The sequence below is a fragment of the Notamacropus eugenii genome, chromosome 1 (genome assembly GCF_028372415.1).
Source record: "Notamacropus eugenii isolate mMacEug1 chromosome 1, mMacEug1.pri_v2, whole genome shotgun sequence".
Taxonomy (NCBI): domain Eukaryota; kingdom Metazoa; phylum Chordata; class Mammalia; order Diprotodontia; family Macropodidae; genus Notamacropus; species Notamacropus eugenii.
In genome coordinates, this window is record NC_092872.1 from 718,847,043 (window position 1) to 718,865,091 (window position 18,049).

An 18,049-nucleotide genomic window follows, 5' to 3' on the forward strand; every position below is an offset into this window, starting at 1 on the left:
ATATATGGCCTATATTGAATTGCTTACCTTCCCAATGGGGGTGGGTGGGGAGGGAGGAAAGAGGAGAAGTTGAAACTCAAAGTTTTAGGAAGAACTATTGAGCATTGTTCTTGCATACAACTGGGAAACAAGAAATACAGGTAATGGGGTACAGAAATTTATGTTGCCCTACAGGACAAAAGAAAAGATGGGGATAAGGGAAGGAAGGGATGTTAGAAGGGAGGGCAGATAGGTGGTAGGGGTAATTAGAATGCTTGGAACTTTGAGATGGGGGGAGGGGAGAGATGGGAAGAAAATTTGGAAATTTTGTGGAAAATTTTGTGGAAATGATTGTTGAAAACAAATAAATAATTTTTTTTATAAAAAGAAAGGAAAAGAAGAAAGATTTCAGTGAAGAGTCTTGTGTGGATACAGTGGATTCAGGAGTAATTCCCTCACCCTCAGGCTGTGTCAGAGATGCCCCTTGGAAAATTTCTACTATCTCTAAAGTGGTGTCAACCTATGGCACATTGGGAGTCTTATGTTGAGGCCAGAGCAGTAGGAGTAAGATGAGCAATGATGGGGAGAGCATTATGACCCTTTCAGAGCTGGAGGCAGAGAACTCTAGCTCAGTCAGAAAGGTGGGAGATATTGGAGTCTCAGGCTGGGTTTGTGAAAGATCCCTTAGAGATCATCATGCAAAACAGTGCTGGTCCTACCTCAACTCCAGGACCATGTGAGTAGTTATATGCACATGGCGAGAGTAGCCCAATTGTATTTCATTGAAGGTATGACCTCATTTGGTCTCTTTCTTTATAGCTATAACCTGTCTTAGGCTGGCCATGGTGTTGTCTGTGGCAGGGGACCAATTGTGTTATAAATGGGGGAGGCATCTCTACCTTCCCGGGAGAGATCAGATAGATCTGGGTCTAAAGATCAAGAGTTGACAAGTGTCTAACCAAAGAATGGAATTAAGGAAGGAAGAAAAGAAAGAAAGAAAGAAAGAAAGAAAGGAAGGAAGGAAGGAAGGAAGGAAGGAAGGAAGGAAGGAAGGAAGGAAGGAAGGAAGGAAGAAAGAAAGAAAGAAAGAAAGAAAGAAAGAAAGAAAGAAAGAAAGAAAGAAAGAAAGAAAGAAAGAAAGAAAGAAAGAAAGAAAAGAAGAAGATTAAGTGACTTGCCCAAGATCACATAGCTAGCAAGTGTCTGAGTCCAGATTTGAACTCAGGAAGATGAGTATTCCTGACTTCATGCCCCACATGCTATCAAATCAGTCAACTAAAACAAGTTTAAAAGTAGACTTTTTGGGATACTTCCTCCATGCTACTTCTCTAACCTCTTTTCACATAACTCTTTTTTATTCTTGCTTTTCTTTAATTGTTTATTTAGTATTTTATTTTCCCCTAATTATATGTAAAAATGATTTTCAACATTCTTTTTAAAACTTTGTGTTCCAAATTATCTCCTTTCCCAGGCTCCCCTTGAGAAAGCAAGCAATTCAATATAGGCTATATAGGGGTCGTCATGCAAACACATATCCATAACCAGCATGTTGTGAAAGAAAACATAGCAATAAAACTCAAGAAAAATAATATACAACAAAAAGTATGCTTCAATCAGTATTCAGACACCAACAGTTCTTTCTCTGGGATGGTTAGAATTTTTCTTCATAAGTCCTACAGAGTTGTCTTGGATCTTAGTATTGCTGAGAATAGCTAAGTCCTTCACAGCTGATCATCTTACAATACTACTGTTAGTTTGTACACAGTACATTTTACTTTGTATCAGCCCCTGCAAGTATTTCCAGGTTTTTCTGAGACCATCCAGCTCATTATTTCTCATAGTACGATAGTATTCCATCACAATCACACTCTACAATTTGTTCAGCTATTCCCCAAATAATGGGCATGCCCTCAAATTCCAATTACTTGCCCCCAGAAAAGAGATACTATAAATATTTTTGTATGTATAAAGTCCTTTTCCTTTTTGTTTTCTGTCTCTTTTGGACTACAGACCTAGTAATGATATTGTTAGGTCAAAGGGTATGCATGGTTTTATAGCCCTTTGGGCATAGTTCCAAATTACTCTGCAGAATGGTTGAATCAGTTCACACCATCACCACCAGTGCATTAATGTCTCCTTTTCCCCACATTCCCTTCAACATTTGTGATTTATTTCTTCTATCTTATTAGTCATTCTAATACATAGGAGGTAGTACCTCAGAACTTTTTCAATTTGCATTTTATGAATCAATACTCAGAGCATTTTTAATATTACTGCATCTGAAAACTGATCATATTTTTGATCATTTATCCATTGTGAAATGACTTTCTTTATAAATTTGATTCAGTTCTCTATGTTGGAGAAATGATGCCTTGATCAGAGAAACTTGCTTCAAAATTTTTCACAGTTGTGATTACTAACTATATTCCCCTCTATTCTATTCTTTCTTTGCTTTCACACTATCCCTTCCCAAAGATGTTTTGCTTCTGACTGTCCCCTTGCCCTATGTGGCCTCCCTTCTATTAGTCCCCCACTCTCCCACCTCATGTTTTATTTTATTCTCCTCTTACTTTCCTATGGGGTAAGACATATTTCTATGTCCATCATAGTGTGTATGTTATTCCCTATTTTAGCCATTTCTAATGAGAGTAAGGTTCATTCTTTCTCTTTCACATCTTTCTTATTCCTCTCCATTGTAAAAGCTTTTTTTTGCCTCTTTCATGTGTGATAATTCATCCCATTATGCTTTTACTTTTCACTTTCTTGTAGTACAGTCCTCTCTCAGTCCTTAATTTTGTTTTTTTAGCTATCATCTCTTCATATTTATCTCACACCTGTGACTTTTGTCAATATGTACTCCTTCTAATGACCTTAATAATGAGAAAGTTCTCATGAGTTACAAATATCTTGCCATGTAGAAATATAGCCAGTTGAAACTTATTAAGTCCCTTATGATTTTCCTTTCTTGTTTACCTTTTTCCCTTTCTCTTGAGTCTTATATTTGAAAGTCAAATTTTCTGTGCAATTCTGGTTTTTTCATCAAGAATACTTGAAACTCCTGTGCCACATTCAATATTCATTTCCCCCTGAAGGAATATACTCAGTTTTTCTGGGTAGGTGATTCTTGGTTGTAATCTTAGCTCTTTTGCCCTCTGGAATATCATATTCCAAGCCCAGCAATCCTTTAAAGCAGAAGCTGCTAAATCTTGTGTTATGCTCACTGTAGCTCCATAATACTTGAATTGTTTCTTTCTCGCTCTACTTCCAATATTGTCTCCTTGACATGGGAACTCTGGAATTTGACTGTAATATTCTTGGGAGTTTTCATTTGGGGATCTCTTTCAGGAGGTGATCAGTATATTCTTTCAATTTCTATTTTATCTTCTGATTCTAGAATATCAGGGCAGTGTTTCTGAATAATTTTTTGAAAGATGATGTCTAGAATAATTTTTTAATCATGACTTTCAGGTAATCCAATAATTTTTAAATTTTCTCATCTATATCTATTTTCCAGGTCATCTGTTTTTCCAATGAGACACTTCATACTGTCTTCTATTTTTTCATTCTTTTGGTTTTGTTTTTTGATATCTTGTTTTCTCATAAAGTCATTAGCTTCCATTTGCTCCATTTTAATTTTGAAGGATTTATTTTCCTCTGTAAGCTTTTGGGCCTCCTTTTCCATTTGTCTCACCCTGTTTGTTAAGAAATTCTTTTCCTCTTTGACATTTTGGACTTCTTTTGCCATTTAGGTTAGTGTATTTTTAAGGTGTTATTTTCTTCGGCATATTTTTGTGCTGCCTTTAGCAAGTTGTTGACCCATTTTTCATGATTTCCTTGCATCACTTTCACTTCTCTTCCCAATTTTTCCTCTACCTCTCTTACTTGATTTTCGAATCTAATTTGAGCTCTTCTATGGCCTGAGACCAATTCACCTTTATTTTGGAGGCTTTGGATGTAGGACTTTTGACTTTATTGCTGTCTTCTGAATATGTATTTTGATCTTCCTTGTCACCACAGAAACTTTCTGTATTCAGAGTGTTTTTTCCATTATTTGATAATTTTGTTACAGTATCATTTGACTTTTATATCTTTGTTAATGTAGGACTCTGCTTCCCAGATGGAGCACACTGTCCCAAGCTTCACTCATTTGGTATAGCTCTTTCCAAAGATACTTCTAGGCACCTATAAGCTTTTAGTTATTCCAAGGTGTTTACTACTCTCCTGACCTGTGCTCTGATCTGTGAGTGACCGCAAGCCCTCTTTTCTTCTCTGAACCTTTGAGGAGTGTACCCCCTCCTCTGTGGCTACAAACTCCACTATGCTAGTGATCCTCCTTGTCCTAGGATTCCTCCCCAGGACCTCGATCTGAGAATGGACAAAGCAACAATGTCCTACCTCAGTGCTAGCAAAGAGACCCTTGTAATCTCCTTCTGACTAGTTGTTTGACCATTTGTGGCATTAGAACTTAGAAAGCAGCTGCTTCTGCTGCCACAATTGATCAGTCAGTCCTGAGGCCTGCCCTTACTTTTCTGTGGTCAGGGCAGTGCTGGTGTGCACTCCATTTTCATCCAGTTGGGCAACTGATCTTTCTTTCTGATCTTCTATGTTGTTTTTGGTGTCTGTGAACTAAGAGGTTTGTAACTACCACTTCTGTCAATGATTCAGTTGCCCCAAGGCCTGCTCTGGTTTTGCTGGGGCCCAGTCTGTGCTGGTGAGGCCTGCTCTGGACTGTGCCCCTCTTTCACCATAGTGGAACAAACCTTTTCTGTTGCCCTTCAAACTTGTCTTATGTTGGAAACTTGTTTCATTCCATTTTTTATGTTTTGCTACTCTCAAATTTGTTTAGTCATTTTCAACAGGCATTTAAAGGAGGCATTTAAAGGAGTTTGGGGGAGAGTTCAAGTGAGTCCCTGCCTTTGCTCTGCCATTTTGGTCTCGCCTCTTTTCTTAATTTTCTTAAACCTTTTTTTTATTACAATAATACATATTTATTGAATAAAACAATCATTTCAACAAAATAGTACAATAAAAAAATGATGGTACATGAAACTGCTAATCTACTATGTACAACCTGCTATTCCTTTCAAATATACAGTGGAGTTATCATATACATTGGGGGTTTTTTCCCTACCCTTCTAACCTATTGTTCTTTTCACTCCCATTTTCCTTAGAAGTCTTATGGAAGTTAAGGATCATTATCCCCCATGCTGATGGTCCAGCTCTCTGGGAAGATGAAGAAGTGACCACCACAAAACGACAAGGACAGGAGATCTAGTTTTACCTGAGAGTTAAATCCACAGAGTGAGGAGAAGACTGGATCCTTTCTATAGAATGAGTTGCCTCAAGACCTTTAAGGACTACTCCATCCACCTTATCCATCCCAGCTGCCTTTTTAGGGCTAAGGAAAAATAGCTAGAGTTGAGAGTCCAGGCTCATTCTCCAGAATTGTTTACAGATTCCTCTTAAACACCAGCTGAGGGAAAAAGAATTGTGTTAAGGAGCAGAGACCACGGAAAAGAACGAGACTAGCTTCTGGAAGCAGCCGACATGGGAAGATTTGTTGTCCTTGGCTAAAGCTAACAAGGCAGAAGATATTTTTCTCTTCTTCTTTTTCTCTTCTGAATCTTTCTACCTCAATGAGAGCCGTTGGGACAAGTGTTTCCTGCAGCAGAGCTCAATTAGGCCCAATTCTCCCCTGAGGACAATGGTTGCCCTGAGCCTGTGACTCTGGGGCAGCAGCTGTTCCCCTATGTTGAAGGACTCATCAGCATGGGGAGGTTTTTGTTCAGTACTGAAGCACAGTGGGAATGGATAACTATCCCACTGAAAACAGTAATAATCTGCCACATCCTCAGCCTCCGAAGCACTGATGGTGAAGGTGAAATCTGTCCCAGAGCCACTGCCACTGAACCTGGCAGGGACTCCAGACTGCAGGGAGGAAGCATCATAGATCAGGAGCTTGGTAGAGTGTCTTGGTTTCTGCTGGTACCAGTCCATGTAGTTGAGAATGCTGGAACTGGCCTTGCAGTTGATGGTGGCTCTGTCTCTTGGAGCCACAGACAGGGAGACTGGGGTCTGGGTTGACACAATGTTTGCCTGGTATTCTTGGTAGAAAAGGAAAAGAGAAAAGGGATTTCAGTGAAGAACCCTGTCTACATATAGTGAATGGAGTTGTTTCTTTATCCTCAGGTTGTGTCAGAGATGCCCACTGGAAAACTCCTTCTGTATCTAAAATGATGCCAACCTATATCTCACTGGGAGTCTTACCTTGAGGCCAAAACAGTAGGAGCCAGAGGAACAAAGAAAGAGAGAGCATTGTGACCCTTGCAGAGCTGGAGGCAAAGAGCTCTGAGCTCAGTGAGAAAGGTGGAGGATATTTGTATGTCAGGCTGGGTTTGTGAAAGGTCCTTTGGAGATCATCATGCAAAACAGTGCTGGTACAACCTCAACTCATGACCCCAGGAGCAGTTATATGCACATGAAGGGAGTGACCAAGTTGTGTTTCCTTGAAGGTGTGGCCTCTATTTTTATTGATTTTTTAAATGGACCTGACTTAGGATGGACATGGTGGTGGCTGTGGCAGGTAGTCAATTGTGATTATAATTGGGGGAGTTTGCTCTATCTTTCCAGGAGAGATCAGATGGCTCTGGGTTCAGAGACTAATAATTATTTAACATCATTGTTGGACCTTAACCAGGTCCTCAACATGAATTAATCAACCCAAAGAGGAGCCTGGACCTAACAACCTCTTTGTTCTCTGAGTAAACTCAGAAAATTCCTCTCCCTTTGTTAACAAAGTCATATGTGACTCATTTAAGTGCCTTTTTTCCTGTTTATAACCATTAAGGATGGGCCCATTAACCTGAGACACTATCTTGAATATTGGTGCATTTTCTGAATCTCAACATTTTGTGGACAGATACCATGATATGGAATGTTAATGGTAAAGAAAATGCACATATACTGGGTTGCAATTTCAAATGACATTTTGTCAACTCTCTTGTGTTATTGTATTTACCACCTATTCAATTAAGAAAATTCCTTTCTCATAATATGGTTAATCATTTATAGAGATGATAAATTTGAGTGACACAGACATGCTGAGGTAAGATTGTTCTAAAAATGCATTAAAGCCTGGTCATTCTTGTATCAAATAGAATATCTATTTTGGTTCCTTGTATACAAGTTCACTAGCTGTCCCTAGCTTTAAGGAGATAAACAATATGGATTTACACATCACTTAGCCTGTTTGCCTCCTTTAACCAAATTTTCAGATCCACAAGACCAAAAGCTGACAAGTATCTATGCAAAGAATAGAATTAAGGAAGAAAGGAGCAGTTGGAAAGAAAACTAAGACTGTGGAATCAACAGAATTTTGGAAAAGTTAAGGGCCCAGGCTTGGATGGAATGGAGATGCAGAGGGCTTGGAGAGTCTTTGGTCTAGCAGGTGGTGTGGGGAGAATGTGTCTCTTGGGTTGTTCTGGGAAGATATTTATTCTTCTCTTCTGTATTTCTGTTATATCTTTATAATAGGTAAAAAGAAAAAAACGGGATTACTAGTCTCAACTTTACATTTTTGTCATTGAGGAAACGAGGGCCAAAAGGAGCAAAATGGTTATTGAGGTTCCTTTTTCCAAGCAAATTCCACTATCTCCTTTCTTCCCCTTAGAAAGTTTCCACCACTCAAGGCTTTTGCACCTGTAGTATTTGCAGCCTGGTAAGATAAAGAGATCTAGTCACAAAATAATTTGGAGGGGAAGACCCTAAACGTCTTCTGTCCAGAGCAGAAAGACTTTGTATTTACACTCACTCTGGGTCATCAAAACCCAAATAGTGACCAAGACAAGCTTGGACTGGATCATTTTATTGACCAATCAATGAGAACCAGAGTGACTGGGATTTCAGGCATAGTGAAGTAGCTCCATCTGAATCTGAATGGGCTTTATCAAAGCCTGCTTTTCCAGAACTTGATCTTAAGCAATTTCTATTCCTTTGTGCAGAGCAGCCATAGGTCAGTGCATGAATCCCCATGGGGAGGAAGAGGGGAAGGTAGGGTGGAAAGGAGGAAGGGATGCAGGAAAGAAAGAAGAAAGGAGCGTTGCCTAACTGGAGCGCCTCCTCTTCCTCACAGATTGTTGGTCTTCCTTCATTCTTGCAGAGGCCACATCAAGAGGGGGGTGTCTTAACTTGCAAGTGAATTGGATTTAAGTGAGGCAGGGCTTTATAAAGTCATAAACCTCAGTCTCTCCTCCAGAGCCATCTGGGTTCAGTTGAAAGACATAGATCAGGCCTACTGGAGATGGTTCCTGAAACCTAAGAAAGAGAATTGAAAAACCGAGACCTGGGAAAGACCTCTCTCTGACTAGATCTGGGACCATCAAACCCATTGCACCCATCATCCTGATCTATGTCTTGCCACTGAACTCTGATGATTCTAGAGGAAATTTAGGCTAATGACCTTGCCCAGCCCTTCTTCACTTAAATCCAATTCACTTGCAAGTCAAGACATCCCACTCATGATGTCATGGGTCCTCTTCCAGAAAGAAGGATGAAGAACAAACAAAACCACAACTAGCCCCTACTTTGGAATCTTCATCTGTAAACAAAACCAACTTCAGACAGGTGGCCCCCTGATGTTCTTACGCCTTCTTCTATTAGGATTCATGATGTGAAGGACAAAACACTCAGAAGGAAGAGATTTTCCTTGCTCAGATTATCCAGGATGACTGACATCTCATGTCCAAGCCTTGGTATCTCCTCTCCCTTCCCTGCTAAAAGTATATGACCTTTATCATAGATCTCTAGTTTGGGAAATCCATAGTGCTTTACATTCATAGGACATCCTCCCCAGGACAGTAGGTTTGCTACCCTATTATCTCAACTAAAGATGCTTTAATCTTCAACCTATGGCTTTGATTTATTTCAAGACTTGACACTCCCATGTGTGACACCCATGTGAACCCCTCATCACCTGATGAAGACCCCAAACCTGAACTCGTCAATTGGATAGGACAATTTGAGCCCTGATTAACAACCTCATGCAGTGCTCTCTTTGTGAAACCCAGATTCTCTTGCCAAGCCAGCAAACTCAAGACATGATGAAGCTGACCTGGAGCATTCTACTGTTTATGACAGATAAAGGCCAAACATCTTAAACTCGATACTGTCTTGATGAATGGCAAATCTCTTATCTTGTTGTTTTATGACTCTCTCTTGTTATGACTCTCATATTTTATGACATTCCCTTCTTCACTGCTGACAGAACTCAGACATCCTGGATGTACTCTCTTGTTCTATGACAACAATAATTTTGGCTAACATAGGCATCCTGATTCAAACAGGAGGAGGGAGCAGATCCTCATCTACTCTCCTTCAACTAACCTTCCTTTGAAAGTTAATGTCCAAATGAACTCCCTTGCATTGACACATGCATGTCTACTACTTTGAGAGAAATAAACATGGATATATACCCTAATTTTGTTTTTCTTAGAACAAACTCTGCAGGGTTAATACTTTTGAGGATGACTTTTCAATTACTCAGACAACAAGGAATTTATTAAGTGATTCCTCTGTGCTAGACATTATGGATACATGGCATACCTGAGTAAGCAACATACTCATATCTAGGCACTTGAAAAAGAAATATGAGGTGATTTTCAGGGAGAAGGTGGTACCACTTTCTCATGTAAAAAGTAGTACTTGAGCTGAGATTTGAAAGAACCAGGGGATTCTAATAGGTAGTGGGGAGGAACTGCCTTCTAGGCATGGAAGCTATACTGTGCAAAGTGAATGTTGTGTGTGTGGAGAACCAGCGTCAGTAATGGTCACTTGTCCACTGTCAAAACCCTTCTGATTTTCTGTAGGCTATGGCATGCTTTAAGTGTTTGGTGAGATTAGATTTGGTGTATAGGAACAATCTCTTGGATAGCTGTCATGTGGAGACAATCTTAAACCCTTTGGTGCTGACATAGCTTTGCTTCTCCCCCTTTCTAGGTAATAGAACACTTTCTAGATCATAGAATTTGTGCAACTGGAAATCAACAGACTTTCTGTGTTCCATCAGGTAAAAGATTATCATCCTAGTATAAACACCCAAGACATGAAAGATTCCCACCCTTTTAGCAGGAAGCATATTAAAATGAACTGTGACCTTTTCCTCCAATTTTCACCCTGTGATCTGGGTCCCATATTTCTTCCTTTGAACCCTTAACGACCATCCCTGGGTCTCTCTACCTTCCTATTGTTCCTAAAGAGAAGCTAGGACTTATTTCTTATGTTCTCAGCACTTTTCCATTCATTTCCTCATGAAGAGGGCTTTCTGCTTCTGAGTCAGCCCTGATATCCCACTTCTAAAGCAAAGAACTCCCAGGACTGTGGGCAGGAGAAGTCCCAAGAGTCAGTTATAAGAGTAGGTAAAAAACAGAGAAGAGTCACTGTCTGTCCCAAGCTTCCTCAGCTCCTTCCTGGGACCTGGGCTTTCATGTCAACAAATCATTTTTCTCATATCATTCAATTCTAAGCTGAAAGGAAGATGTACCTTGTACCCATTCTCCATATTTCATTCTTTCTCATTCTCCACCCCTACCCCCATCTCCACGTCCTAAAATCTTAAGCCCTCCAATTCACTTGAAGGCTCGCTTCCCTTAAGTTTTAGGTATAGACAAGATTGACCAATATTGAAGATAATAGAATCTGCCTGACCCTGTGGTCTGTTTCATCTAGATTCTACTTGAAACAACCCTCCAAGATGACCTTCAGGCCCCCAAGACATGTTTGTAAGCAACGGAGGGAAGATTCCTCTCCTCATTGGATAATTCAACGTCTTGCTCAGTTACACACTTCATGCAGGCTGCCATGTCATCATATCCCTCAGCCTGCTCAGCCAATGTGGCCTTCTGTATCAGGTCATTTTTATCCAGGACTGAATGTTCTGTGCCCAGAGTGAATGGCAGTGGCAGACAGACTGACATGACATTCAGTGGTCTCTGGGTGGCAGCAGTGGCCTCCTTTCCCTACTTTAATGGAGATATTATGTTTGTTATCATTGGTGGCAGCTGGTGGTACAGTGGTTAGAGAGGTAGGCCTGGAGTCAGGAAGACTTGTGTCCAAATCTGGTCCCAAACATTAACTCTTGTCACCCTGGGAAAGTCCTTAACTTCTGTTTGCCTCAGTTCCCTCATCTATTAAATGGGGATATTTCCAGAGTTGTTGTGAGGATCAAAGGAGATAATAGTTGTCAAGAGTTCAGCATACTGCCTAGCATATAGTAGCTGTTACACAAATGCACATTGCCCGTGTTATAGATGAGGAGGCTGGGGCTTTGACTTACTCGTGCTCACCTGACCCCAAAATGACATAATTGAGGTTCAAACACTGTCTTTTGATCTCTTAAGTCCAGTGCTTTGATGATTATACCATTCTTCTTCTCTTTCTTCTACCTAGGAAAGCAGTGTTGCTAGTGACTAGAATATTGTTTCTGGAGACAGGAAAGCCTTGAGTTCAAATCCTGCCTTTGAGATAAACATGTAAATTGATTTTTTTGGTCTTTGTTTCACCTTCATTTCTGAATACCTCTCCTCGTTTCCAGAAATCCACCTCTTGTAATAAGGAATCCAAAAAAAGAAAAAACAAAAAATGTAGTTCATCAAAAGTAATCAATCAATCAATTGACTCTGACAGTACAGGCAATATTCCACAGCCATCACCCCCCACCACTACAAGGCAGGAAAGGAAGAGAATTTCCTGGGCTATTCTCCAGGAGAAAGGTTGGTCATTATAGCTATACTGCATTCAGTTTCATTGTTTTATTCTTAAAAATTCTTTTATTCTTAACAATTTACATGGTTAGTCATTATGTGTATTATTTTCTTAGTTCTACTTATTATTAATACTAATATTAATATGCTTAATAATATTTGTGTTTACACAACTCCTCATATTTCTCTGAAATCTTCATATTCCCCATTTATCATGATGCAGTAATATTCCATACCATTCATGTGCCATATTTGTTTAGTTCTACTTAGGCAGCTAGCTGTGTTGCTGTGAGGATTCAATAAGTTAACACATGTAAAGTGATTATTAAACCTTAAAGTACTATTAATGCTTTGCTGTTCAGTGTTTTCAGTTTTGTTCAAATCTTCATGACCTCATGTTGGGATTTTCTTGGCAAAGATCCAGGAATGGTTGGCCATTTGCTTCTTCACCTCATTTTTATAGGTGAGGAAACTGAGGCAAAGAAGGTTAAGTGATTTGCCTAGGGTCACACAGCTAGGAAGTATCTGATGCCAGATTTAAATTCAGGAAGATGAGCTTTCCTGACTTCATGCCCCACATGCTATCAAATCTAGTACCTAAAAAACTTAAAAACAGACTTTTTAGGATACTTTTTCCCTGCCCCTCCTCTGACCTCCTTTCTTGTAGTTTCATTTTTCCTGGCTTTTCTTAATCTCTTTTAAAAATTTTATTAACATACATTTATGGAATAAAAAAGCATTTCTATAACATAATAAAATAAAAAAGATGATTGCACATGAAGCTGCTAATCTACTAGGCACCATTTGCTATTTTGTCAAATATACAACAAAGTTATCATGTAAATTTCTCTTTTCCTCTACCATCCTCTTTTATTCTTCTTTTCACTCCCATTTTCCTTACCAGCCTTATGGAAGTTAAAGATCCTTATCCCAAAGGCTGATGGTCCAGTCTGTGGGAAGATGAACAACTACCAAGGGTGACCAAGATAGGAGACTTAGTGTTACCTGAAAGTTAAATTCCCAGAGTGATGAGAGAGACTGGATCCACCCTATAGACTGAGTTGCCTCAAGACATTTAGGGCCTGCTGTGTCCACCTTCTCTATCCTGGCTATCTTTTTAGTGCTGAGTAAAAGCAGTCAGAGGTGAGAGCCTAGGCCCACTGCCCTGAGTTATTTGCAATTTCCTCTTAAAAACTAGCTCAGGGTGATGAGCTTGGGGGAGGGAGCAGAGGGAAAAGTAAAGAATGAGGGCAACTTAGAGAAGCATCCCCCATGGGAAGGTTTGTGGTCCTTGGCTAATGCTGACCAGGCAGAGGATTCTTTCTCTTCCTCCTTTTTCTTTCTCTTCTTAATCTTTCTACCTCAACCAGAGGCCCTGGGACCAGAGGCTTCTGCAGCACAGCTGAATTAGGCCCCATTCTTTCCTGAGTGCAGTGGTGGCCCCAACACTGTGACTCTGGGGCAGCAGCTGCTCCCTTACACTGAAGGGCTGAGTAGCCTGGGGAGGGGAACAAAATCTTCCCCAGGCTACTCAGCCCTTCAGAGTCCAAATTTATGCTCTCCATATGGTTAAGCATGATATGAGAAAGGAATTTCTTCAGTGAATAGATTGTAAATTCAATAAGACAAGACAATTTACAAAGTGTCAACTGAAATTACAATCCCAGGATAACTGTATATGTCCATAAGATACTTAAAATAAGAAAAGTCCCATTATTCAAGGTAGTGTCTGATCAAGGGGCCTTGTCCTTGGTGGTCATAAAAAAAGAATACTCTTGGTCAACTTGGTCAATAAGAAACTGGCCTTGTCATGTTGACACAGGAATGGGGCATTTTGAATTTACTCAGAGAGCAAATATATTATGTCTATTATGCCAGAGCATAGCAAAGCATTATGGTAGATTGAGCTCAGAAGTGGGCCACCATGCCTCTCCTGACTGAACAATCTAGGTTTAAGGACTTTCTCAAATATTGGGGATTCGAAATGGTTTTTCGAGGGGTCTACAGTAACCGCTTGTTCATCTTCTAAAAGAACTGGACCATCAGCATTGGAGACAGTCATCCTTATGTTCCTTAAGGATTCTAAGGAAAATGAGAGGGAAAAGAACAAAGCAGGAGGGAAGGTAGAAAAATGGAGAAAAAAAATAAGAAATTTACATGGTAACTTTGTTGTATATTTGAAAGGAATAGCAGTTTCATGTACAATCATCTTTTCATTGGACTATGTTATGAAGGAATGCTTGTTTTATAAATATATATTAATGTAATAAAAAAGAGCTTAGGAAAAGCCAGGGGATAAAAGAACTATAAGAAAGGACATTAGGGGAGGGGCAGGGAGAAAGCATCCTGAAAACTCTGCTTTTAAGCTTGTTTAGGTGTCAGATTTGATAGCATGTGGGGCATGAAGTCAGGAAGTCTCATCTTTCTGAGTTCAAATCTGGCCTCAGATATTTCACAGCTGTGTGAACCTAGGCATGATATTATACCCTCTTTGCCTCAGTTTCCTCATCTATAAAAATGAGCTGGAGAAGTAAATGGCAAACCATTCCTGGATCTCTGCAAAGGAAACCTCAAATGGTGTCAGAAAGACTGAGACATGACTGAAACAACTGAACAACAATCCATTATAGACTGTAGCTGGGCTTTCTACAAATGAAACACTTTAGGGCACTTTGTTGGCTGAGTGGATAGAACACTGGTTCTGGAGTTAGAAGAAACTGAGTTCAGCCTCAGTGTAACTGTGCTATCAAAGTAAACGCCGCCATAACTGTCAGCCTCTATTGAGTTCCTTCTAGGACTGCTGAAGCTGAAGTATCTTTACAAGTTTTGAGGGAAGAAATTTCTGCCTTGTTCTCACTCTGCCATTTAAGAAAACCAGTAGTGAAATCTTTCCCACGAAGTCTAGATGAGATGGAATTGCAGAGGATATGGCCATCATCTAGATTCATTCTGCTTGACTTTGTTTATCTGTTACAGGAGATTTGTTTTCTTTATATCTTCTCAGTTTTTAAATCAGGAATGAGGCCAGAGCAATCATGATGAGAAAAAGAAAGAAGAACACTGACTCATCTTTTCAAAGCACAAAGAAGAAGAGAAGGAAGTTCAGAAAGAAAGAAAGAAGCAGACAGTTTGCAGAGACATGGATGGACTTAGTCACATGTTTGTTTTACCAGCTGCGGGAAAGGGAGGTTCATAATTTCACATGATATAACAGAAATGCCAAAGAGAAAAATAAATATCTCCTCCACAACAACTCAAGGGATACATTCTCCCCACACCACCCACTAGACTAAAGAATCTCCAAGTCCCCTCCTTCTCCATTTCATCAAAGCCTGGGCCCTTCTCTGGCTTCAAATTCTGCCGGTTCCCCAGTCTCAGTTTTCCTTCTAAATCAGCTCCTTTCTTTCTTTCTTAGGTCTATTCTTTGCAGAGATACTTGTCAACTCTTAGTCTCTAGACCCAGACTCATCTGATCTCTCCTGGAAGGAAGAGATGCCTCCTCCATTTACAATCACAATTGGCCACCTGCCAGAGAGACCACCATGACCAGACCAAGGCAGGTCCATGTACTATAGCAATAAAAAAGCAGACCACAAGAGGTCACACCTTCAAGGAAATACCACTCCCTCCATGTGCATATCACCACTCCTGGGGTCATGAGTTGTGATCAGACCAGCACTGTTTTGCATGGTGATCTAGAAAGGATCTTTCACAAACCCAACCTCACATACAAATATCATGCATTTGTCTCCGATGAGCTCAGGGCTCTCTGCTTCCAGCTGTGCAAGGGTCACAATGCTCTCCCCTTCCTTGCTCCTCTGGCTCCTACTTCTCTGGCCTCAAGGTAAGATTCTCAATGAGACATAGGTTGGCATCATTTTAGACATAGAAGGAGTTTTCTAGGGGACATGTCTGACACAGCCTGAGTGTGAGGGAGCTACTCCTGAATTCAATATATCTACACAGAATTCTTCATTGAAGTCTCTTATTTCTTCTTTTTCCACCAAGAAGCCCAGGCAGACATTGTGTTGACGCAGACTCCAGCCTCCCTGTCTGTGGCTCCAGGAGACAGAGTCACCATCACCTGCAAGGCCACTTCCAGCATTTACAACCACATGGCATGGTACAAGCAGAAACCAGGACAGACTCCCAAGCTCCTGATCTATGCTGCTTCCACCCTGCAGTCTGGGGTCCCTGCCAGGTTCAGTGGCAGTGGATCAGGGACAGATTACACCTTCATCATCAGAGCTGTGGAGACTGATGATGCTGCAGATTATTACTGCTTTCAACATTATAGTGCTCCATTCCCACAGGGTTTCAGCCCTGAACAAAAACCTAACCAGGCTGCTCAGCCCTTCAGCACAGGGGAACAGCTGCTGCCACAGAGTCATGGGCTTGGGGCCACCACTGTTCTCAAGACAGAATTGGGCCTAACTCAGGCCTGCTGTAGGAAACACTTGTCCCAGGAGATCTGATTGAGGTAGAAAGGTTAAGAGAAGAAAGAAAAGTGAGGAAGGGAAAGAACCTTCTGCCTGGTAAGCTTTGGCCAAGACCCACAAACCTTCCCATGGGACTGCTGCAGAAGCTGGTCTCAATCTGTACTCTGTTCTCTGCTCCCCACACCAATTCCCTCACCCTGAGCTAGTGTTTAAGACAAAGTTGCAAACAGTTCAAGGCAATGGGCCTAGGCTCTTAGCTCTACCTGCTTTTCCCCAGCCATAAAAAGACAGCCAGGATAGACAAGGTGAATGGAACACTCCCAGAAGTTCTTAAGGGAAATCAGTGCATAGGATGGATTCAGTCTTTCTTCTCACTCTGGGACCTCACTCTAGCTACCTAGTCATTCATGTCTGCCATCTGCCAGAATAAATTTTTTAAAACCACATTTGAAAATATCAGGCCCCCTTTTCCCATTGACATAGGGGCCTGGATACTGCCCTCCCCATGATGAGTGGCAGGGCCTGGACAGTGTGGTAATGGCTATGGTGCCAGAACAGAGAAAGGGTTCAGGAACTAGCATTAACAAGCATAAGCACAAAGGTGTCAAGGGGACCAGATTAGTCTCAGATGTCAAAAATATCAAAGGTTGGGCACCACAGCAATGATGGTGCAAAGACCAGTTCATAGAGGGCTAAGAATCTGATGAAGGGACTTGCCACACATGAAAAACATATCCAGGGCAGATGGTAAGATAAAAGAGCCACGAACCTGACTGATGAAGGTCAATAGGCTCAGATCACAATTGGTTCTCTCCATCCCCTTGGGGATGGAACATTTTCTACCAGTCAGGATAGCAGAAGGAGCATATCCATTGAAATATTCAGGCAGGGTAGGTTGGTGGGGGACTGCTGAAAGAGATGAGCAGCCACTGAGATGCAAGCAAAAACATGTAAAGAAGGACAGTAAAAAATGACCCAAGGTCAGAAGAGAGAAGGGCATAGTGAACAGAAATCACACAGACAAAGTCAAGCAAAATCAAAGCTAGTTCAACCAGGATATATGGGCAAACAGCATAGGGAATATAAGAATCAGGAGTGGGGACTCAAGTGGGGAATGAGCCCTTCTTCTGACAGGCATGGTGTGGATTCTGGGAGGAACCTTTGCCTCAGATGTCATCTTCTTTAGGCCTTTATGAAGCCAAAGGACAAGGACTCCAATGGGTTCAAAGGTCCATTAGGAATAGGCCATCTTCAGATAATCCAAGAGTCCACACCCACAATTTGACAGCTGTGGGAGTGGTCAGAATGACCTGGTAGCAGCCCTTAGAAGACATAGGAATTGACAATTGAGAGAAAACTTCTTTTACCAATCTTTGCATCTGAGGGGCTAGTCAGCATAACATAGGTCCTTGGTTAAAGGCATATAGAGATGGTTCAGTTTCCTAGGAATACATGCTGAAAATAAGAATTTAATAATGCTTTTCTCACATTTCTTATAGTTGCATTATTATATTAAGTCAGGTACAAATTAAACTACTCAAAAAACTCACAACACACTACTTTTGTGTAGGGAGATTTACATCCCACCAAGGTAACCAAGAAAATCTAAACATCAACCATGCAAATAATACAATCAGTATCACTAATGTTAACTCACATCAAGTCTCCTTGTGTCCCAGTAACCCATTCTCCATGTCCATTGACTCAGCACTTTTTGAGTTGCAGATGTCTCATGTACTTATCTGGTCCCCAGACTTCTTTCCTTGGACAAGTCTATATTCTCAGGACAGCTCTAAAGGGGTTTCTGCTTATGGATTTCAAATCTGGAGATTCCTTGGTCATTCTAAGTATGATTTAGTACAATTACTTAAATTT

General features: G+C 40.7%; 1 gene segment (V, D, J or C); it reads left to right on the forward strand.

The window, feature by feature from the left end:
* Positions 1-15,508: 15,508 nt before the first annotated feature.
* LOC140528541 (immunoglobulin kappa variable 1-27-like) lies at positions 15,509-16,552 on the forward strand. The segment is given in 2 exon segments: positions 15,509-15,579; positions 15,744-16,552. Coding segments are annotated over 2 exon segments (516 nt in total).
* The last annotated feature ends 1,497 nt before the right edge of the window (positions 16,553-18,049 follow it).